General features: G+C 31.7%; 3 protein-coding genes across 4 annotated transcripts; 1 reads left to right on the plus strand and 2 right to left on the minus strand.

The window, feature by feature from the left end:
* Positions 1-4,142: 4,142 nt before the first annotated feature.
* Positions 4,143-9,041, plus strand: LOC114415726 (ABC transporter F family member 5-like). The gene is made up of 9 exons (XM_028380557.1): positions 4,143-5,119; positions 5,872-6,213; positions 6,666-6,806; positions 6,909-7,088; positions 7,218-7,373; positions 7,960-8,061; positions 8,147-8,275; positions 8,570-8,674; positions 8,798-9,041. The coding sequence occupies exons 1-9, from the start codon at positions 4,295-4,297 to the stop codon at positions 8,891-8,893; spliced, it is 2,076 nt and encodes a 691-aa protein (XP_028236358.1). The 5' UTR covers positions 4,143-4,294; the 3' UTR covers positions 8,894-9,041.
* Positions 9,042-9,940: 899 nt separating this feature from the next.
* On the minus strand, positions 9,941-13,127 carry LOC114415728 (programmed cell death protein 2-like). 2 transcript variants are annotated; one of them, XM_028380558.1, is made up of 5 exons: positions 12,554-13,127; positions 11,527-12,134; positions 11,175-11,418; positions 10,870-11,071; positions 9,941-10,442 (listed from the first exon to the last, which is right to left on the minus strand). In XM_028380558.1, exons 2-5 carry the CDS (start codon positions 11,765-11,767, stop codon positions 10,290-10,292), a joined length of 840 nt encoding a protein of 279 aa, XP_028236359.1. In that variant the 5' UTR covers positions 11,768-12,134; positions 12,554-13,127; the 3' UTR covers positions 9,941-10,289. The 2 variants fall into 2 exon arrangements, with proteins under 2 accessions (XP_028236359.1, XP_028236360.1); XM_028380559.1 differs by lacking the exon at positions 12,554-13,127 and having other exon boundaries at positions 11,527-12,517.
* A 2,086-nt stretch (positions 13,128-15,213) lies between these two features.
* LOC114415729 (probable WRKY transcription factor 51) lies at positions 15,214-18,702 on the minus strand. The gene is made up of 3 exons (XM_028380560.1): positions 18,373-18,702; positions 18,052-18,201; positions 15,214-15,853 (listed from the first exon to the last, which is right to left on the minus strand). Exons 1-3 carry the CDS (start codon positions 18,615-18,617, stop codon positions 15,658-15,660), a joined length of 591 nt encoding a protein of 196 aa, XP_028236361.1. The 5' UTR covers positions 18,618-18,702; the 3' UTR covers positions 15,214-15,657.
* Between the last annotated feature and the right edge of the window lie 6,017 nt (positions 18,703-24,719).

Consider the following 24,719-nt stretch of genomic DNA (forward strand, 5'->3'; position numbering starts at 1 on the left):
TTTTAAATGTATACAATCTGCATTTGTCAATTTAAATTGATGTAAATTTATAAAAATATTTCTTAACGTGATATCGAATGACCTTATTTTCACATTAACAATAAACATAAATTTATTTTGTCAATGTATCTAAACTATTTATAAAATAATTAAAATAACATTATCTGAAATAGTTGTAACTTGTATCAACCACGTTATTTTTATCTAATTATTTTGATGCTTTTTAAGTCCAACTGCTTTTGGGAACTTCTATTCTCGCTTGTGTAACAGCGGTGCATCAAATGTTTACAGTTAACTTGTGTTGAAAGTTATAATTATCAGTTAAACTATAATTATCTTTAATTAAGTTTACGTCGAATTTTGTGGCATTGACTACTTTTAGTCAGACTTTGACCTTGCTTCCAGACTTTAAGCATAAAAAAATGTCTAAATTTAGTGAACTAAAATCTTACAATTTTTTTTATCAATTCAATCCAATTTAATATCTTTATTCCAAAAAATATTCTAAAATTAATTTAAATGTGATCACTATCTTCAATAAATATAATTATAAGTAATTTAGAAAATATATTTATTTTTTATATGAAATAAATAAAATTAAATAAATTCAACTAAAATCTTTAATCAGTGCAAAATTAAGTATTTTTTTATATTTAAGTTCATAAGAGATATTTTGTTTGTTAGTGTTTATTTTTGGACCCAAAACTATACAATTTAGTTAAAACAATTATCAATGTATTTTCTTTTTTCAATCATTTAATTTAAATATTTTTTCTTTTTCTCCTCTTGTCATCCATTCAAATATTTTTCACTTCTTCTCATTGTTTCTCTCTTATTTCATTCCCTATTATTTGAGGACATTCTTCATCTCCCGTTTGTCTTCTTTAATTGTTTGGTTTTTTCTTCTCCAACGACATTCTTTATCTGTGAGATTCTCTAATGAGCCAATTGGAGGGAGAGTCTCTCTTCTCATGTTGGAGAATAACATCAGAGGAAGAACAACGTTGCTAAATAAGAGAGTTAAACAAACAAAGAAAAAAAAAGAAAAATAGTGAGAAGTAAATGGAAGATGAAAGATAACAGTAGCACCGTCAAAGAATAAGAAAGATGGGATAATAGCGAGAAGTAAATGAAAGATGGAAGATAACAATATTTAAATGATTGAAAAGAAGTACCAAGGGTATTTGAGTAAATTTTTTTATTTATTTAAAAAAGAGAGAGAGAGAGATTGGGGACAAACTATTCTTACACCTGATTAATTAAAGGGGTAGTTTAGCGATTGCCTTAATTAAAGCATAATTTTTCTATCCAGATATATAATTTAATTGGGGACAAACTACTCTTACACCTTATAAATTATTTTTTTTAATGATGGGCTTGGTTATACTATTAATTACTTTAATTTTTTTTGGTATTAACTTTAATTTAAATTGTGTGCTTCTTTAGCTAATCAACATTTTATTTTTAAAATTATGTAAAACTAATATCTATGTCGATTTTATTTTATTTAAAATTTTCATTGTCCATCGGAATTTTTTGGAGTTTATGATAGATTTGAGATATCAAAGTTATTCTAAAATTTTAGAAGTAAGATTGGTGAATTTTTTTTTTATAAGATGTGATATTAAGGTTTAAAGTCTGGAAATTCTAAAACTTCAGGAGTACGATTAGTGAAATTTTGAATAATTTTATAAGATGCTATATTGAGGTTTAAAATTGGGGAAATAAATTTTGATGGTTTAGTTGGTAAATTTTAAGTAGGGGGAGGTTTTGTTATAAATAATATTTTTGTTATCATCATATTGGTAGTTTCTACTAGAAATGGTGATGATTGATTAATTTTTTTATTAGAGACTATGAGCACACACTAGATGAAAACACAAGTCACTACTAATGTCAATCAATCTTTGATAGTGGTTATAAACAATGTAATAATTGAATTCGGAGGGTTTTAAGCAAAAAAAATAAATTAAGGGTAATAAATAGACAAAAATCAATGAAGACTTAAAGAGAAAAATATCACTTAACCTATTATTGAGTTTATAAATCAACTAATACAATACTATTTTAACATAATCAGTAATTTTGAGTCTAAATCACGAGCATATGATTGTGTTAAAATTTTGAAAAGAAAACTTTGTTATTTATAAGGATTTTATTTTGTTGGATGAAAATTGTCTCCCATAAAGAATATATACTGTGTATAAAAAATCTAACTATAATTTATTGGAAAACAAAGCAACTAGTAGAATAAAAATATTTTATGGCAATTTGTTCGCTCTAAGTATACAGACATAAAAATTTTAACAACTAATCTGATAGAATGATATATAATCTCATAATAATCTTCCTAAACTTATATGTGACAACGATCTAAACACTCCATTATTTTATGATCATTTAAGTTCTAGCCTATCTGTTTATCTCTTTCTATGCATAGCTGTCAGTTCTACTCGCTCAACCCCAATTCCTCAACAAAACTCTCAAGCTCACCCACCCCTTGACATGTTAGAAGATGCAGTGCATCACCTACCATATTGCCATGTTCCTTGTTAATTGGTAGTATAGATTATGTCTGAAGGGTGCTACAAGGTTCCTGATGTTCCTTACACTCGATGTCATTCCTTGGTAGGTTGATATGTGGATGTCTTTCCTCCAGTATGGATGAGTGGGGGACTATGTAATTGAAATGTTTATCCATTGGTCAATTGAGGGTTGATGTTGATGTTGGTTACATATTCATTCGATCTTGTGGGTTGACTTATTGGTCGGAAAATCCACGGTCCTCCAAACATTAAGCATGTAAGACATAAGTGTTTTATATTATTGACAACTCAATTTTGCAAGTCCACAACCCTTTAAGCATCGAGCGAGCCTGTGAGGCGTAAGTGTTTTGTGCTGCTGACAAGTTAGTTTTGTAGGTCTATTTTTGGGTTGAACGGTCCATAATCTTTTAGAGACTAAGCATGTAGGACATAACATAACTGCTTCGTGCTGCTAACAACTCAATTTCGTGGGTTGGCCTCTTAGTTGGACAGTCCACAAGCCAATAATTTATTCACTTTGTTTTTGGAGACAATGGTTTGGTTTCCAAAGACAAGGTCATACGACACAGCTATACAAGGAGCAAAAGAAAACACGAAGACAGTAGCCCAGCATTTTCAATGGGCAGTTCAATTAGCACATAGTGTTGGGCCAAAACAAAAAACTGGTCAAAGCAAAAACCCATCATGATGGGTTCAAAGAAAACAAAGAAAGAAGTGAGAATTTTTGGTTTTTTGCGGTGGTGCGACGTGGACTGAAGAGAACGATGCGAATCACACACCGAGACACGCGTGTCACAAAAAGAGAGGGCCCTATTCTGCTTCTCTGCACCACACAAAACCCATATTCTACCAGGATCGTTATCTATCTGTTGGCTGATTTTTCATAACTGTGTCTTTTGTTGTGGCCACAATAATTCCAAATGCATTGTTGAATACTTTACCAAAAAAAAGAAAAAAACTCCAAATGGAACAACTTGTTATATTTTGTTATGTTATTTCCTATTCTTAAATTCAGATTTTTCCTTATAGAAAATGCACTATAAATAAAATTAAGCGTATGCTACAATATTAATCTGACATTAGAAGAGTACACAACACATGGCATACATACGTCATAATATAAAAAAACGCTATCATATTAATTTAGCATTTATTTAGATTAACTTATTTCAATTTCAATCTTCTTCATACTCAAGATTTTACTGATTTTTAAATATTAATAAAAAAATAAAAGATAATTAAGCTAGAATTCATTTATTTATTACAGTAATAAAAAGAGACGCCCGAGAGTTTTTGTAAAGAAATTTAAATTTAAAATAATTAAATAAACCTATTTAATACACTAGAAATGAAAAACTTAAATTTCATAAATAAATAATTAAAGCAAGTACTGAATACTACTTTTTATTCAAGAAAATCCGCAAGATTTTAAATATTATGTTTTTTTTGTATTTTATAAATTAAACATAAATTAATTTATTTTAAAAAAATATAGTTATTTATGTTATAATTCCTAAAAGAAATTAAAAAAAATGATTATTATTATTATTATTATCTCTTAAAAGATACACTACACATAATAAGAGTTTTTTTCTGATCCTAGTATGCACAAAACCCAGTGAAGGATCGCGAACCTGGTTTATGGGTTGAAGTTTGGTTCAGCATTCGTGGGGGAAGATAAGAGAACTCACACCATATCCGTTCTCGCTCCTCTACGAATTTTCATATCCATTCATATTTTTCTCATCATGGACTTGGCCGCGAAGCTTCACCGTTTAGACCTCACCGGCGTGGTCATTTTGGACGCACGAAAGCCCTCCGTACTCCGCCACCTTCCGCCACGCATCCTCACCAAAACAAACACCAATTTAATCTACACGAACCGGTTCTCGGGCCCATCGAGGCCCAATTCCGCTTCCTCTTCCACGATAACCGTTGAGGACGACATCGAGTCTCTCTTCTCCGAGACGAATTCGGAGGAGGAGAGGCGCTCGAGGAAGCAACCGAGCAGTGGCGCGTCGGGGATTTCCTCTGGAGTGAAGCTCGAGAACGTGGGGAAAGCCTACAAGGGCGTGACGGTGCTGAAGGACGTGAGTTGGGAGGTGAAGAAAGGGGAGAAGGTGGGTTTAGTCGGCGTGAACGGTGCGGGGAAGACGACGCAGATGAGGATAATCGCGGGGCTCGAGGAGCCGGATTTCGGGAACGTGGTGAAGGCAAAGGAGAACATGAGAATCGCGTTTCTGAACCAGGAGTTCGAGGTAGCGCTGAGCAGGACTGTGAGGGAGGAGTTCACCAGCGCATTCAAGGAGGAGATGGAGGTGGCAGGGAAGCTGGAGAAGGTGCAGAAGGCGCTCGAGGGTGCTGTTAATGATTTGGAGCTCATGGGGAGGCTTTTGGATGAGTTCGATTTGCTTCAGAGGAGGGCGCAGAATGTGAACCTTGATGAGGTTGATGCCAAGATTAGTAAGTTGATGCCTGAGCTTGGTTTTGCTCCGGAGGATTCTGATAGATTGGTCGCGTCTTTCAGTGGAGGGTGGCAGATGAGGATGTGTCTCGGCAAGATTCTACTTCAGGTATGTCAATGCATGTTTGAAATATCAGCCAATGTGATTTTAAGTAAATGTTCACATGTTTGTTTTCCCGTTGAGGAATTAATTCGAGTTCAGAATTGATTTTGAGTTTGAAGCAACTTTGTAGCTTTTGTGTTGGATGGTCTGTTTGGATACAAAGGCACAAGTGCTTTTGAGAGCTTTTCAAAGCTTCTCTACTGGAAAAAAAAACTCCATATTCTCATTAGAGAAGCTCTCAAACGCACTTATGACTTGTATCCAAACAGGCACAGGGTTGGGTACTGTTAATTAATATTTTATACTGAACTCTACTAGTAACTTCTTTTAGAATAAAGACATCTCAATATAATTCACATTGCTTGAAAATCAAATTTAACCAAAATCAATTCTACAAACATTTATCCAAACACACACACTTAGTTGTAGTTCATGTTTGGTTCGATGTCTCTAAACATTGGATTCATGTCAAGCTGATTGCGTTGTTCTTTGGTTTGTCCTGAAAAGTTGAGAATAAGTACGATAAAATGCCAATCCAAATACATTAATACTTCACAGTTCACAATATGATGCTATTTTGTATAGGGTATTGTGTGTATTATTTTCATTTTGACACACACTTTATTGCTTTGCTTTGTCTACAAAGGAATTATTCAATTTCCTAGGTGATAAAATGTCTCGTTGGCTACACTGTTTCGTGGCGTGTTTGAGTGTTACAAGTGTTGTTGATGAGAATGGGAACTTGTGTTTGTTTGCAGGAGCCCGATTTGTTGCTGTTAGATGAGCCTACAAATCACCTTGATCTTGACACCATTGAGTGGCTTGAGGACTATCTTAACCAGCAGGATGTGCCAATGGTTATCATTTCCCATGATCGAGCTTTTCTTGATCAGCTGTGTACAAAAATTGTGGAAACTGACATGGGTGTGTCCAGGACGTTTGAGGGAAATTATTCTCAGTATGTAATTTCAAAAGCAGCTTGGATTGAAGCACAGTATGCTGCATGGGAGAAGCAGCAGAAAGAAATTGAGCATACAAGAGACTTGATAAGTAGATTAGGTGCTGGAGCAAATTCTGGCCGTGCTTCTTCTGCTGAGAAGGTATATGTCAAGAATATATTTTCTCACAAGTTTAAAGGGTTGTTCATGAATGGTTTTATATCTAACATGTCCTTTATGCTAGAGCTCTTTGAGCTTGAAGTGTACAAGTCCACCATAGCTTGTGCTGAAATTCAATTTTTATTTAGAAGAATAAGATTGGAAGGATCAAGCTCCTAATTACTTGGTTATAATTTAAGAAGGCTCTAATACCATGTCAGGAATCAACACTCCCAAAAGCTTAATTGAATGGGTTATAGGAGTTCATAGATGCTTTATTTTAACAAGGTATAAGCAACCTTAAAGAATAGGCACTTAAGATGACTTAAAAACATGGTGCTTGTGTTAATTATTCAGATTAGTTGCATTGCATTCTGTCACATTGAATATTTTAATGATTTGTTGTTCTATGTTATTTGCTTAAAAGAATTTCCTTTCTTTATACATGACAACAGAAGCTGGAGAGACTTCAGGAAGAGGAACTAGTGGAGAAGCCATTTGAACGGAAACAAATGAAAATCAGGTTCCCTGAGCGTGGAAGGAGTGGAAGATCTGTTGTAGCAATTCAGAACTTGGAATTTGGCTTTGAGGATAAGGTGAGCTAGCATGATCTTATTATTGAAACCTGAGCATTAAAATATCTTACTGTCTGTATGTCATTGTTATATGGTATAACTGATCATGTTTTTCTGTGCCAGACACTTTTCAAAAAGGCAAATCTTACAATTGAAAGGGGAGAAAAAATTGCCATTATTGGTCCAAATGGATGTGGCAAGAGTACTTTACTGAAATTGATTATGGGTTTGGAAAAGCCAACTGGGGGTGAAGTTTTGCTCGGGGAGCATAATGTGTTACCTAACTATTTTGAGCAGAATCAGGTGTGCTACTTTAACCAAGGAAATGCTAATTGTAATTAAATTGATAAATTTGTTATCAGTTCCAGTTCTGTATGTCAAAAATTTTGTGTGGTTAATAATTTTTTAGTGCTGACTTCATTTATTTAACAGGCTGAGGCACTTGATCTGGAAAAAACCGTGCTTGAGACAGTAGAGGAAGCTGCAGAGGACTGGAGGATTGATGATATTAAAGGGCTCCTTGGGCGTTGTAATTTTAAAGCTGATATGCTTGACCGAAAAGTTTCACTATTGAGTGGCGGTGAGAAGGTAAATTCAAGATTTGTGTCTTCTTTTTCAGTTGACGTTTATTTAGCATTTGTGATGTAACATTCTAATTCCAACTTAATTCTATGACTAAATGGTTCACTTTTTGAAATTAAGTTTCTTATTCATATTAGTTAACCGATAGCCTTTTGGTGTAAGTTAGCTTTATTAGTTTACTGAGAATTACTTCATTACTTGCAGATTTGTGTGAATTTTCTGTTAAATGTAATAGACATTTTGAAAATCTTGTACTAGATGTTCGAGTGGTTATTGCTTGAGTAAAAGCTTTGAGATGATTGTCTTCAATGAAATATAGGAATCAAGAAGAATTGTAATTGCTAAATGATATTAAGACATACTCCAACCTCAAACATTAAGAGGTGATGTTTTTCCACCCACAAATGTATTCAATAATCTCAGGATGTATGCATTCCTTTAGTCACTGTCATGAACTGTGGCATCAAGAATAGTATATACATGAATGGCTTTGCTTGTTTTTATTGCAATGTTCCACTCTTTCCCACTTTTTGCATATGATGCATAACAGCATAAATATTTGGATTTATCTTGTTTATTGTTTTATTACTAGGCACGGCTGGCTTTTTGCAAATTCATGGTAAAACCATCAACTCTGCTTGTGTTGGATGAACCAACCAATCACTTGGATATACCTTCTAAAGAAATGCTCGAGGTTTGTCTCACTTTTGCCGTGTGCTTTTCCATATAAAAAACTTACTGTCACCTTTCAGCCTACTGATTTCTAATTCTTCTCCCAGGAGGCAATAAATGAATACGAGGGCACTGTTATCACAGTATCTCATGACCGATACTTTATAAAGCAAATAGTTAATAGAGTGATAGAAATTAAAGATGGCACTATACAGGATTATGCAGGTGATTACGATGTAAGTTAATCAATCCCTTGGTCTCTTCTCTTACCCTACCCTTTCTGTGACTCATTGAGTGTGATAGTATACAATTTATTGTTTTATATTTCAGGACTAGAGTTAGTTAAAAAGGGTTAAGTGAACTTTATTCATGATGCGATTGGTCCTAGGAATTCACTGATCATTAGTACAATGTGTTTTTTAGTTGTATTATTTTCTTAAAAACTTTTTTTATGTTTGAATCATTGGCAGTATTTTGGTGTTTAATGTCATTATAGTTTGTTGACATGTTTAAATCTAAAAAATTTGCAGTATTATTTAGAGAAGAATCTTGATGCTAGGGAAAGAGAACTTGAACGCGAGGCAGAGCTTGATAGCAAAGCTCCTAAAGTGAAAGCCAAATCTAAGATGTCCAAGGTAAACTTTTGTTAGTTGAACCCATGAGATGGGTGGTTAATAACACTTAACAGTATTGCATAACTTCCAGGGAGGGTGCTTATAAATTCGTTTCTTTCTATTTTTTTTTTTTTGTAATAACAGGCTGAGAAAGAAGCACGGAAGAAACAAAAGATGCAGGCCTTTCAGGCAGCAAAACAGAAGTCTAAAGGCGTGAAAAATGCGAAGAGATGGAATTGAGTGAGCCATTTCATTGTTACACTAATTTACCGCCAGAAGGTGATATAGCATATTGGGTTAGCTATACAGCCTTTGTATAATCATGTATCTATTCACTAACTCATTTACGGCAATATAAAAGGATGATTACAGCATTTGTAATTCTCAACTACGACTTGCTAACCCCCTCTCCCTTCCCCTTCCCCCGGCGAATTATTTTCATCTATTTTGCTAATTTACTCATGAAGTCGCCAATAAGTTGAAGAAAGCAGCTGGCCCAGACATACCATGATATCAGTTTTTTTTTTTTTTTTTTTATCAGTAGGAATAGAAGAGGTTTACAATTTTTACACACTTTTGTTTAACTAATTGAATTAGATTCCCTTGATATATCAGATTTGGGTCCAAATAGAAATAACTTTTGTGTTGAGAAAGCTTTTTTTAGGCTTAATGGCTTAATATTTATAGTAAACAATTAAATTGGTAATTAAAGTATTATCCTCTCTTCTAAGTAGTCTTTAAAGTAATGAAATTTTATTTAGTCTTTAAAACGTTAAAAATCTTGCCACATAATTTTTGAAGTACTGGAAGTTTTTCCAAGCGAGTCCTTCAATATTAATAAATTATGTAGCATAATTTTTATTAATTAAGAACTACTCACAATTTTATTATTTTAAGAACTATTTGATAGATAATAATACTTTATGGACAAGGAAAATTATTGGAAGAGGCAAATACCTCGGGCTCCCTTTCATTGTTTGCAGAAAAAAGAAGCATGTGTTTGTTTTTATCAGAGAAAGATTTTGGAGAAGAATTAATCATTGATCCACTCATAATTTATCTATAGCAAAGCTGGTAAGAAAGTTCTTGTAAAATCTGTAGCTCAATTAATTCTTACTTACTGCATGAGTGTCTTCTTGCTTCCTACCACTCTTGAAGATGAGTTTCAGAAAATGATGAATTCTGTTTTGTGGGGATCAAACTCAAGTTCTGGCCAGGGAATTAACCGGTTACAATGGGACAAACTTTTTTGAAGAAAGAATTTGGAGGTATGAGATTCAGACAATGTCACGCTTTTAATCTTGCTATGTTAGAGAAGCAAGATTGTAGATTAATGACTAACTAAGATATTATAGTTTCAAAAGTTTTCAAAGTAAAATATTATTCAGGAGGGAATTTTCTAGAGGCAAGCTTGGCAACAATCTTAGTTTTATCTGACGTAATATCTATGCATCACGAGTAATAATAAGTGAAGGGATGAGTTGAAAAATTGGCAACAGATATTCTATCTATGTTTGGTCCCAAACATGCTCAAGTCAAAGGAAATTCCTTTTGTTTCCACCCACACCATGCATCATCACGAACATCTATTAGTGGGTGATCTCATTGACCAGCACTCTCACAATTGGAAGGTAGATCAAATAACCTCCCTCTTTAATAATGTTGATTCTGCTGCAATTTTTTCAATTCCACTTCTTAATCCTATTGATGAAGACAAAATGTTGTGGAAATTCTCAACAAATGGAGCCTTATTATTGGACTTTGCTTGTTCAATCCCTTCACAGCAACTCTGAGAAAATCAAAAGACATAAGTACATAATACGTACAAAAAAACAAGTTCACAAGATATATATTGTTCTCTAATCCACAAAATAAAGAACAAATTTCTAAATAAAAACCTAGTTGTCTACAGCCATACCTTGTTCAGACAAAACACAGACAACTTATACTCCCATCAATGAAATAAAATAATGTTTAAAGGAGGAAATATAGCAACTAAGGCTAATATGAAGAGGGGTTAAAAGGTTGGACAATTAACCAGGTTTCAAGGGATGGCTGCATTTTTTAATGAGTAAGCATTTGGCTGATATAACTAGCATGGTACATACTATAGATACAATTGCCATCTAACAGCTTTATCACCGCAAAGCCTTTTTTATATAGTGAAATTTGTAAATGAGTGAGGAGTATCGAGTTGGCAATGGAAGAATACCCACCTCTGAACAAGTATATATAATAAGGGTCATCCAATCCCACTTTCCCACAATCTTTCTTTGGTCACCAAGTGCTTCCTGAAGAAAGTATAGTAATGGAAGCATCAGTTGCATCTCAAATTGCCTCGGTCTGCCACAGAGATCGCAGCTGCCGGGGTTCATTTTGTCAGCTGCAGCTAAAATTGGCCTCCCACCATATGAATATCTACACAGAAATTACAAGAAAAACTATGTTAGTAAGCCACAAAAATAGGAACAATACACATTTAACACCATAGTCCATCTTCAAATAATCATTTGTCACACACCTATAACATTGCTCGGGATACGCATCCAATCGTTTCTTGAACTTGAGGTACGTTCTATCAGCATTCAAAGCTTTATCGTATTCATATTGTTCCTTTTCCAAGGTTTCTTCAGCTTGTGAAGGATCAGCATTGTCAACGTCACTTCCATTCCCCTTAATAGAAAGGGAGGAGTAGCTAGAACATACAGAACTAAGATCCCCCGAAGACTGCTCTTCCTGTGCATATATATAAAAGCATGGCACCACTGAAAACAGCCAACAAACACAATAACCAATTACATCAATTTTTATCACAAAACATTAGCATTGCGCTAATTAGTAACTAATTAATTAATAATTACAGAAACAGTTACCAGGCACATCATTTTGAACCATGGTTGTTGTTTTTGGATTTGGAGAAGACGAAGGGAGCTTGTTCTGGCATTTTTTTCGCGGTTTCTTGCACTTAGTGTTGGAAGCCAGGGTCCCAGCTTCAAAGAGTGCCTTACCGAGTTGTTCGAGATCCATGTCGCTTCCGTCGTCGTCATCGTCCGACACGGTGGCAATTGGAAGTTCACCAACCGATGCGGGTTGTTTTTGCCGAGAGGTGTCCATGTCAGCAATGTTCTGAAGTCAGAGAACGCGCCAAGCAGTTCCACAATTGGGTGAGATGCAACCGAGAACGAAGAGAGTGCAGTGGTGAGAAAGGGGGGGTGTAAACCTGCGCCACAAGGCAGAGGTGGCCGGCACATGCGGCGCAGCGTAGCAAATTGGCGTTTATGGGAAGGGGCCAGTCCTCTAATCAAATGTAGACTAATCTTAAAGCCAATTTCACGAAAAGAGAAGAGTTAGTAGTGTAGAGGGAGTCCTCCAATTTTAGTTGTATAGGGATCAGATGGCTCGCAATAATCTTCAGCCCATGGCCCTGGCATGCCAAGCACAGTTGCAGTTGAAAAACCAACATGTCATCATGCTCATCCATCTAGTTGTTAGAAAAACCAGCAAGATTAGAAACATCAAAAGTGCAATAAGGAATGAGGATGCTGAATGACAGTGGCAGATCAAAAGTTCAGAATAAAATGAAAAACCTAAAATAACTAAATAATTATCCAACTGAAAATCAGAAGATAGAAATTATCCATAAGTAAAAAACTAGAATTATCTCTCTAAACTATTTTTATATAAAAATGTGGCAAACATACTCTAAATAAAACAAGATTCACATGCGAATACGACTCAGCAAAGATTAAGAGTTTATATGCTCCAATTTGTTGATTAAACAGTAGGAAAACAATTGAGGTTCCCTTGTCCAAACACATGTCCTTGCGTGTATAATAACACTAGCAAGCATGTCCAAATAAAGAAGCTAGCTAGTTAGAAGGAGCGAAGGAATTGAAGCACCTTCTCTGACAGCACTAGCTAGGTTCCTGAAATGTGTTGGAGCTCTAGTAACTCAGAGGTGGTTGCTTCAAACAAAACCACGTTAGAACTTAGAAGAGGTTTTGGAACCAAATGGCTCAGTGGGTGCTCAATGCTCCAGAACCAACCCTTTTCCAACATGAAACTGAAGTGGAACAATGAAGAGCCCTTGAATTCAAATTAAACTTCACCAAAAAAATAACACAGCTATGCAAAAAATTCAAGCAGAATTATAAAGGAGAATCAAAGATATCAATATTTAGAACACATAAACACAGATAACTTAGCCTTGGGCACTAAATCAGAAAAAGGGTCAATCTCGTTGGAGGCTTTCTCCTGGCATCAGCTATTCTTTTTTTCTTACATCCAACATATTTTTTATAATTCCAACATTATTCTTACTTATTACTTATAATGTACACTGACTAACATAAAATCAAAAACCTAGATAAGCAACTAACATAAAATCTAGATATTCTTCTTAAATGATAGACAACTTGATTTGCTTGTTGATAAGCAAACTATGTAAAACAATTTGGAATGTTGAAAAGCTTATTTGAACAAACTTGAATGATGACTTCAAATTCATTGTTATTGAAGTTCTGAGAGTTCACATATAGTCTACAAGTTTTAATATTTTGAAAATATTGATTTTCTTTTTTCATTTGTAATAGTATCAAAATTTTCTTAAAGTATATATGTAACCAAATATTAATTTAACTATCTTGTATACAGTTTCTCATCAAATTGTCGATGATATTCATAGAAAACAAATCATAAAGATGTTGAACAACACAAGTGAAAAATAGGCCATGTAGTTTCATAATTATATTTTCATGATACTTTTTAATTATTAACTTTTTATGTGGTCCAATTATTTTACTTATTATTTATTACATTTAAAGATATATCCAATAAAAATTATAACTTAGATATTATACATGTTGTGTAACAATTAACTTGATAAAATTGTAACTAAAATATAGCATAAAATTGAAAGAAATTCACGAACGATTACAACAAAAAGCTAAAAAGAAATCAAAAGCCAAAATAAAAACTCAAAAACAACTTCTTTTAATAAATAAATTATACTTTCTTTAAAGAGAATAGAAGTAATGATTTTTTAGTAAAAAATAATGCAGTATATTATAATAGAAAAATAGAAGGTATTTTTGTCAAAAGTAGTAGTAATTGTTAAATAAAATATGAGTGTAAATAAAAATACTAATATACAATATGTTGAATATAACAAGAACAAGTAAAATATAATACTATATTAATAATGGAAGGTAAAATCTTAGTGGGGGAACTGCCATGGAAGTAGATCCGTCCCTGTGTGGAGGCAGGGGTTATGATAGCAGAGCCTGCTCAATAATTGTTGCTGATTATGAAGTCCTTATCTGTTTCTTTTGTCCTCTTTATGTGACATATTATTGTATCAGATTTTGTAATATGCTTAGCTGGCTCTGTTTCTTAGGGGCATTGCTTATCCATTCTGCTTTTGCAGTGTGCTTTGTAAAGGGGTTTGCGGGTTCATATTGCTGCTGTCTCGTTTGGTTTATCTGTTTCCTAATTGTATCAAAATTTTCTGACTTGAGCATTTCTTGTACTCAACTGAATATATTTATTTTTTCTCGTAAAAAGAATTTGGAAATCTTTTACGCGTTGAGTTGTGTATGACAAAGCCTAGTTATTTAGTTAGCATGATTTATAATAATATTTACTGAGGATGACCATGGATGGTTATATTATTCGTTTAGGATGTTGGCGTCCTTTGATGGCTCCACAGTACTAACCACTTTGATGGAGTTGGATTTTTTCATCGTGGAGAAATAGTCGTGTCGACCTTTTGACAAATTAACATCAGTAAATTAAACTACTTTACATTTTTAATATATATCATTATGACACAAAAACTTATATAATTATTAAATATAAAATGATACAATATGCATTTATCGATCGGTTTATACCTTGGAAGAACTTATCACATGTGTTTGATTTCTGTATCACGGTTTCGTTCATAAAATATCAATGATGGAAAAAACATAAATAGGTGGTTGTTGGAATGTTTGGCTATATCTTGACAAATCCCTTAATCCGTTTGAAACAACATAATTATTATGTCCAATGATCATTTTATCATGTTGAGTTTAATTAATAAAGACAAACTCGTGTTTTTTGTTTCCATTACTATCTGTTATTTATATATGTCTAGTGATTTTGATAATTTGACTTTATTTTGGCATGCAGATCATTTGACTTTGTCTCCATACACTTTGCTTGCCTTAAATTGATTGCATTTCATTTAATCTAGATTTATCTACTTAAAGTTATTATACACATTTTTACATTCACTCGATCGAGCTTTACGTTTCTACATAAACAATATTTAAGATCTAAAAACGATTTCCTAGAGTGAATTGCAGTGTTAGAGAATGTGTAATTAGAAGTATGATAAATATTGTATTGGTAGCAGCTCTGTACGTCAATCACAATCATCATCAAGTACGTATGTTCTCCCATTTTTTCGAAGTCATTAATTAATATTCCATCATATACTTAACAGTTACAAATGTTCGTGTTGCCGCCAGTTTATCTGGATACATCGAAGCATATATAATAAATTAGAAAAGGAAGGCTTGAATGGACAATGAGATGATTAATTACACATACTACATACAGTATATATAGAAATAATTATGATTAATTAGACAAAGCGATAATAGCCAATAGCTAATTACCAACTACGACCTCTTGGCTTTTGCTGCGCACGAGGAGCTATATATAGAGAGATGCAAGGGACTGGGATGGGTGTTATTCAGCGTGGACTGGCATATGCATAATAATCAATATACATGTAATAATGGTTATTGACAGGCAATATACTAAATGAGTCAATAACTATATATATATACAGAGTAGAGATTAACTTACATCAACAATAATTCTTTTAAAATTATTCTCTATTCTCATTATTTATTTTTTAAAATCTCTTATAAAAAATAAATAATAAAGATAAAAAGTAATCCTAAAAGTATAAGTTGATTCTCCTATCTCTGGATATTACTATATTAAGGAGGATATTATGAGTTTGCAGAAGGGTGGAGGGCCCAATCATGATTAGAATGCAGCAAGGGCATTTGGCTGTAGTAGGCAGTAGACGGGGTCTGATGATTGTGGACACCGTCGTACGTTGTTAACACATAGTTGGAGTCATCCCTATCCCTTTCCACCCTTTTCTTCACATCGCATCCTTCACCTGAACACTTGTAGTAGTTCCTGCATCATCATCATCAATTAATTGTTAATTTGAAAACCAGAATTTAGTATCTGTTAAACTCAACAATTAGTTAGGCTGAAAGATTACCCCACACTCACACTCAATATAATTACACTCTTATAAATTATGTTAACTATTACAATATTAATTATTTAATGAATTTTTATCCGATAATTTTATTTCAAAATTTAATGTTAAATTAAACATTGCTATCACATGGGTTATATTTATAAAGTTTTATATTAATTTAAAATTATTTAATATTGCACTAATATACATAAAATTTAACACAATATATAGAAACATATATGAGTGCTAATTAACATATATGTCGTTTAAATTTTTTTGAAGAATTATATACACATACAAGGAATATATGTTAGCTACATTATACACGCACACAATTATCTCAAACTGGCATAGGCATAGCTTGAGTTGTGACGACGCCAGATCTACTCTTGTTTCGCCAATACTTAATAAATTTAAGGTTTAACTATTGTTTTAGTTATTGAATTTAGAGGATATATTTTTTTAGTCTTTGAATTTTGATAATTTATTTTTTTAGTCTCTAATACAATAAATTGACATTTTATGATGATTTTTAGTATTTTATGACAATTTTTTAACATTATAATAGTTTTAAAATATAAATTCAAACAATTAAAAAATAAAAATTAATTTATGATCATTAAAAATTATCACAAAGTATCAATGTATTATACTAGAGAACAATTTGTCAACATTCAAGAAAAAATAGTTTTTAATTTTGGAGATTATAAAAAACACACCCCAAATTTAAAGACTAAACTAATAATTAAATCTTTTTTAAAACTAATTTTGATATTAAAGACTAATTTTTATACTTATTTTAAAAGTTGTTAAAATCAGTTTCACAAAAAATTAAATGGATTGATTTTTCAAATTAAATCATAATGTTAGTCATTTTGAATTTATAAAACTGTCACAAAATGTTAAAAACTACACAAAATGTTTAAAACTGACATAAATGTTAATTTATTAGGTTAGAGATTAAAAAAATATTTTTAAATTTGAGAGAATAAAAAAACATACCCCTAAATTCAGGCACTAAAGCCTAAATTTAAACAGGATTTTACATTTCATTGCCTTCAACTTCATGTTGCTAATATAACTTCTAATTATATAAAGGCAGTCTAAAATATTAGTTGCCGTATATTAAATTACAACTAGTAAATATTTTTTGTTTTTAACTATCTTTTTAAATTTTTCTTATATTCTTTTTATAGGCTACATTAACTGGCAGACAAGGGACAAAGGGAGCTAAGCCAGCAAAAGTGCCAATAATTTACCGGGGACTACTCATCGGAGTAGTGGTGAGTGACTACATACGTCACAGTCTCACACAGTTCATTAAGAGAGGATACTTACCTAATTGTCTTATAACCGCAAATTCAAACCAGTTTGCTACTTTTATTAATCAAAACAAACGAGAAACGAAACCCACATACACTGAGCACTTAGAGCTAATTAATCCTTGACCACTTGCTTCTTAAGCAGCCAAAATTGCATACATCTAAGCTTCAATATGGGTCCATTGATAACACTCCAATCGTGGAGGAGGATTAAAGCCAAGGAGTCCTTGTCCCTCTCTTATAATTAGTATATATAAATATTAGCCGCCACCATGCACATTATTCATGTTTATCTAATTAACTAGCTATATATATCGGGCCCAATATCTTATCCATGTCTACACGTTGATTTGTTTAATTTAATCGATCTAATCTAAATTCACCAACCTAAATCCTTACATAATCCTTAAAAGGTATGTAATTAGTAAATTCGATCATTTCCTGAAACAGGAAGAAAGTTGAAATAAAACAATAGATCGATCGAGCATGAGTTAACTATATATCACATCACGTTCATTTTGTTTGCTTGTACTTTTCCTTCAATTTCATAGCACACTTGTCTCTGAACTTTTTGATGTCTCAAAATACATATTACTTGAAAAATAAAAAAATATTAATTATTTTTCAGAACAAACCTTGTTTATTAGTATTTAATTTTTTTATACCTAAATACTGAAATGAATTCATAACAATATTATAATTCTTTTAATAAAAAACATTTTTGATATAAAAAATGTGCATTATTATTTAAAAAGAAGATAATTAATGAGATATATATAGATTATAGAGAATATATTTATTATTACCGTGGGTTGGGACTGCTCTTCACTGTTTTCTTCCCGTATTTCCTCCATTTATATCCATCATCCATAACCTCAAGTTGCGATCTGGTTCTAAACGTTATCCTTTGACTCACTTCTGCATTCTTTCCCTTAATCCCACTATTTTGGCACTTTCTGTCAAAGGAATCCATAATTTACTCTATATCAACAAATTAAAATCCCAAGAAGATTAATGAACATTTATGCGTACTTGCGCACACATAAAATAGCATAGAATACACGATATACCATTTTCTTGTTTAATGAAAAAAATAAAATAAATCGAGATAATTAAGAAGCACTTGCATATGCATGTTGGTGTTGGAGGTTGCATCACCGAACCCATGACTTGCATCGCTGGAGGTTGCTTTCTCCGACGATTCAGTTTCAGTGCTTTGTGACCAAGACTCTTGATGATGATCAACAACAAGAGCATCTTCCAACACGAGATAATCAGATAACATGAACTCGGAGGAGGGAGATGCCATGTTCACTACGGCAGAGTGATGGTAATAAGGGTTAGGATTAAGGTTTCCAAAATAGTAATCCATTGAGGTGATAGCTAGGTATGTGTCACTCAAAGATTCTGCAAAGAGCCAAAAACCTAAGAGTCTTTGGCCTTTTATCACGCCTAGGACTAAAGCATGCTGCCACTTATATACAATAAATAACTAATAAATATCCTATAATAAAATAAAATTGTGTTTTATTTTTTTCTATTTTTTTTAATTAATATGCTTGCTTTTGGCATGGGGTGGGAAGGATCCTTCCAAACACCTTCTTGGAGGATGCAGCGAAATAGCCTCACTGAGCTACGTGTCAACACGAGAGACGTTAAGGTGACGTCATTGTGATGATGTAGTAGCTATAGTAGGGGTTCCCTACTACTTTCAATTTGCACAATGGGGTGAAAATGGGACCGTCAAGACAATGATATATACCTTGTTGTATTGTTGTTCTTTTTTAAGACGATGCCGATCAATGCATATATATGGTGTGGTGGTGCTATTCCTATTTCCTAGTAGTTTCATCATTTTTTTAACTTCATATATATATATATATATGCAATGAAGTGGCTATCCATCGACAGTGGGCCATCCCTGCTTATCTACAAATGGGTACGTATTGCAACTAGCAAGGCAACTTCAGCCACTGATAATTATCTCTGAATTTCGTGTTCACACTCACATTATCTATATATAGTTGTATATATAGATAATTGATATCTTTTTATGCTGAAATTTCAAAACATGCATTGAAAACACCCTAAAAACATTTTACATATTAGTATGCTTTTATGTGGACTACATTTTTTTTAATAAAGGTGAGGCGAGCGGAAGGCTCCAGTGAATGGAACCAAACCCTAAAAACTCCTTTATTTCATGTTAGGTTTTTATTTAGTTCAAATTTGATATATTGTTTCATTCATGGTATGCACTTAGCATGATACAGAGGATACGGAGGTATTAGGTATATATGGGTGGACTCTCAGCTCAAGTCCTGTGTGAACATTCACTTCCCTGATCATGTCCTGATTCCTTCGTGAAGTCAATCATGCGTTGGACTATTTAGCTCAATATGTCCATCACGCAAATCAAATCCTCACTGTTACTCGATCTGTTAGATGATAGAACACTTGATTTTTTTATGTACCAGGAAAAAAAAAACACTTGCCTGATGCAACTTGGACCATGTTTCCTCGTAGCTTTATTCTTGTGGGGGCGTCAGTTCCTTTTACTAATTAAAAAAAAGTAAATATAAATTATCAAATATTTCAACCTGAAATATGTATATAAATAAAAAAAATATGCATATAGATTGACTCACTTCTCACCACAAGTTCATCGTTAATCGATGCATTTAACTTTGGTCTTGTTATTATATATTTATTCGTTCAAAATAAAATTTTTAAAATTCATTAGAATTGAATAATCAGTAACATGAAATTTGAGTAGTTTAGTTATTTCAACTTTAAAAGTGATTTTAGAATTTATATTTTGAAAATAGTTATTTTAACTTCTTTTGTTGAAGGAAAGTTATTTCAACAAATTAGTTTGACGCATTTATCCAAATTTGTAAAAAAAAAATATGAATTTTATCCTTTATTATTTTACTTTTAACATAATTTTATTTTTTATCCCAACTTTTAATTTTATTTGACAAATTTTATACTCATTTTTTTTATTTTTATGGCAAATTTTACTCCAATTTTTATGCTTATTAATGGAAAAATAATTTGGGATAAACTTCACAAGTTTCTTAAAAATTAAGGATAAAATACGTTAAATTAAAAAATTGAAGTAAAATTAGCTAAAAATTAAAAAATTAAAGTAAAAAATATAATTATATCTTTCCGTGTAAATTAATAATTTTTTTTCTGCATAAATGTTTAAATGAAAGTCTTGTGATGCCAATGCCGATGGTTATAGTGTGACTTCAATTACATAAATAAATTATATGTAAAATATAATACATCGGGTACACGGTACAATTTACAGTCCTGATAAATAAATTATATTTAAAAATAAATAATTAGAGAGTTATATTATAAATGGAAACATATTTTGTAAAAATATTTTTTATTAATATAATAAATTGTGTACTCTAGAAAATTCTTTTCTTTATTAGAATCAACAATATATAAGTACATTAACTATGGAAGAAGGGATATCGATAACGATATTCGTCAAACAACTTAATTATATTTTTTTAGTATTTTATGATTACCATTTTATGATTTTTCTATAAAAGATATGTATTTTATCTCTTTTTTTGAATATTTAAATTTCATTTATAAAACTTTAAAAATTATCCTTTAAAAAATATTTAATTAATAAATAATACATATATTATTTTGTTTTTTTTTTGTCTTAGAGAGTATGAATGTTTTTTTCACTATCGTTATGACTCATGTAAATAAAACAGAAACTTATATTATGACATTAATCCTTTGGTTAGATATGTTATTTTGTTAATGTTACTATAACAAAAACGATAATTAGATTCGCTGAGGACTGGAAGTCAAGACTCCAAAAGGACAAATCTAAATGTGGAAAAATTCAATGTATCGTACTATCTAGAATGAATTCAGGGCGATGTGGAATGTGACCATGTAATGACAACAAGATCATGCAAAAGCGTAAAAGCATTGCTCTAAAAAATCTTAATTTTGGTGGTGACATGATTAAAAAAAAAAGAAGTTTAGCTATGTGCCAAATGTCTTATGTTACATCAGTGCACATGTAAACAGCTGAGAAACTTCCGCTTGCGTGATATAAATGAAAGTAGAAGAAAAAAAAAACCTTAGAATGAAAAGGACCTTGGCTTAAAAATAGGGGTAATTTTTTATGCACATACATATTAATTACGCCAAAGATTGTAAAACAGAATTCTTTTTTTTGGTAACTGAATGCAGTGAGAATTTATACGCAATTACAATATTTTGTCATGATCTTAGGCTCTTAGTAGCAACCAGCATGCTCTCCCTATCTGTTTAGCTTGATTGTATAATTTATACTTATTTATGCATTATTAATTGAATTTTAAATGCATAGTATTAATTACTTTTTTGTTGCATAACATACAGTTCAAGAACTTGGTATATTTTGTTTATTATTTCTTTTCACATATTGTATATTTTATTTCTTATTATCTTCTAAAGAATTTTTTTATATGGCATTAACCCTCTATTTATTATGAATTTTTTTACACGGCTTAACCTTTTTAAGAAAAAATAAATTACCTACCATTCTCCTGCCAATTTTCGATGTAAAATATAATTTCCAATTCTTCTCTCAAAATCAATAATCCAATATTTATAATTTTAAGAGAAGTTATATTTTTTTATCCAAAATCCATGGTTGAAATTATCTTTTTAATAAAATTTTTATCCATCATACATAATTCATTATGACTGATAAAAAGAAATTTATGATTTTAATTTTTATAAAATATTAACATACAAGTAATAAAATTCAGTGATTGTGTATCATAAGTAATAATTTACGAAACACACACTAATTTTTACTGGACCATCTATATAAAGAGGGATATTTTTCACCACTGCAATGGTTTTTATTTTACTGAATTTCATTATGCTTCGATGTTTTTTTTAAGGCAAAAGAATTATATTATATATAAAAAGCAGGTCTGTATAAGGGGTATAGCTGCAATAATACATCCAAAAAGAGTGTGTCTATCCACTGTGCATAGAATTATATTAAAGCAGAGCAAGGGATTGATACATCAAGAAGAGAAAAAGATCAGTGATTTGCTTCTCTTCTATAAGAATTACTGCCATGGATTGATCTTATATCTTCCAAGAGTTTTACCCCATCAAAATGTTGATCCCGAAAAGCTTTTTCTTTCCCCATTATGTTTTGATGTTCACTCAAAATCTTTTGTAATCTCTTCTCTTCATTGAAGAGTTATAACAATTAATTATCGGCTTAAATTGGATCAGCACAGAAAAACATGGATAATTTCACATCATGTAGTTATTTATTTGAGTGCTAAATAACATTAACCAAATGTTCTAATTGTTATTATATGTATTTGCAGGTAGATTTTTGGAAGGACTAAACGAAGATGATGAAGGTTTTTGGAAAAATGAATAGTTTAATTTTATGGGGTAAAGAATTTAAAATGAAAAACACACAGCGATATTTAACTTTTTTGCACATATACGCTGTACACTTGAGTAGTCACACAGTTGATATTTATGCACCACCTTTTTAAAAAACTTGAAATCAATAAACTAGATAATTTTGTATTTTCCTTTTCTAAATGTTATGCTTTGTTGGGCTGACATCACAACAAAAACAACTAATACTTAACGCATTAATTTAAAAGAAAAATTCATATAAATTTATTTTTATATGTAAATTCATTCTTAAATATTAAATATCAAAAGATAATTTGTGCATTGTACTGGTCCAAAAACTAGTTTATATAATAAAATACTAACTTAATGTGATAATAAAAATTAGAAGAATAAATTGAATATGAAAAGGCTAGAGTATAAAATCAAAATTATTTTTAAATATCTAAAGATCGACCCTTTTCTTGAATATTAATATTCAAGGAGTGAATTATCAAATATACATTACTTATTGATTATGGTAAAGTTTCAACCATTTATAGTAATATATACTAACCTTTAACAAATGTTGGACGACGACTTACAATGACACTTACACCTAAAAGCAATGATGACTCTGAACACAATCAAGATGGGCAATTGCTCAGGATCTCATCTTTTGACGAACATCAAATTCTTTTATTCAATTTATATAATTACTAAAATAAAAATTACATATAATTTTACAATTATTTTTAAAAATTATTATAAAAAATTAAGTAATTACCAATAATTTATTTGGGAAAATGATTACTAGTCATTAGTACTCAACTAATGGATAATGCTTTCACTTCTCAACAAAAAGTCTACCCATAATTTTGAGAAAATGAATAAGCAATTTATGCACAATGTTAAACGTAAACAGAAAAATATGATATATTATTTCTTTCTATTTCTATCAACATTAATGTAATTACGTAAATAAAAGTCTTGAATTTTCTCAATTTTTCAAATTGCCCAGACAAGGGCGGAGCTACTAAGGGATGGGGGGAGCATGGCCACCCAAACTTAGCATCAACGATGTAATTCTTTTCAGCATTATGTTTAGTTTATAGATATTAATAATAAAATAGCTAATAGAATGTAGAAGAATGACAAATAAAAGCCCATAGTATAGATAGCCTTGTATCAGATTTCAAAATCAAGGAGAATTAGTTTGACTATTGTTATTTCCACTCCCCTTTATTATGAATACACTTTCCTATTTATTTTATTTTTCTAAAATACACTCCCTTTTATTTAGGTTAAGTTTTCTCTTCCAGATTTCAGAATCTCTCGATGTCCCCTTCTCTTGTTTAAACTTCAATCTCCCCCATCTTTTTGTTCTACAACACTCATCACCTCAATAATACTGTCACTTGTTGTAGCCTATATCGATGGTCATGACCAATTTTTCATTGTACCCCAAGTTCTTATTTTTTGCGAAGTCTCTATTTCAAATAACTGCTGAGGTATTGGACATCTCCAATGGAATCCCAAGAACTATTTTTATCATAAAATTAGATAATTCAAGAAAATTCTACAAGATCATTTTTTTGCACAATGTTATTGCTTTATTGATGTTTCAACTAGCCAATTGGTTTGCATGGTGAAGATATAAACAAAAAAAATAGTTACATGGCTTTAGGGGTTCAGGTTCCTTCATCTCCCATTAGTGTTATCCTTTTTCTGTTTTGTCAAAGTTACATAGAATATACCTGGAGATGTTCACAAATGATTTGTTATCATGAGCATGCACCCTATTACACATGCATCACCATGATATTATAATTTTATGCTATCTGCTATATATGATTGAGGCCTGGAGAACGGTTTTAATTTTAACTTTCTTTCACCTCCCTCTTTTTGACAGGCAAAGCAATCAAAGGAGCCGCTCCTATTTATTATAATGTTTTTGCTTAGATGACATGGTTTATGTAAAATGAGGTTTAATTTACATGGTGATGATGCTTGGTGCCAAGAAGTTTTGCAAGAGCTATGCATATATAGCACGATGAGCAAATGTCCTTTCCGT

Source organism: Glycine soja, chromosome 6 (assembly GCF_004193775.1).
Source record: "Glycine soja cultivar W05 chromosome 6, ASM419377v2, whole genome shotgun sequence".
Taxonomy (NCBI): domain Eukaryota; kingdom Viridiplantae; phylum Streptophyta; class Magnoliopsida; order Fabales; family Fabaceae; genus Glycine; species Glycine soja.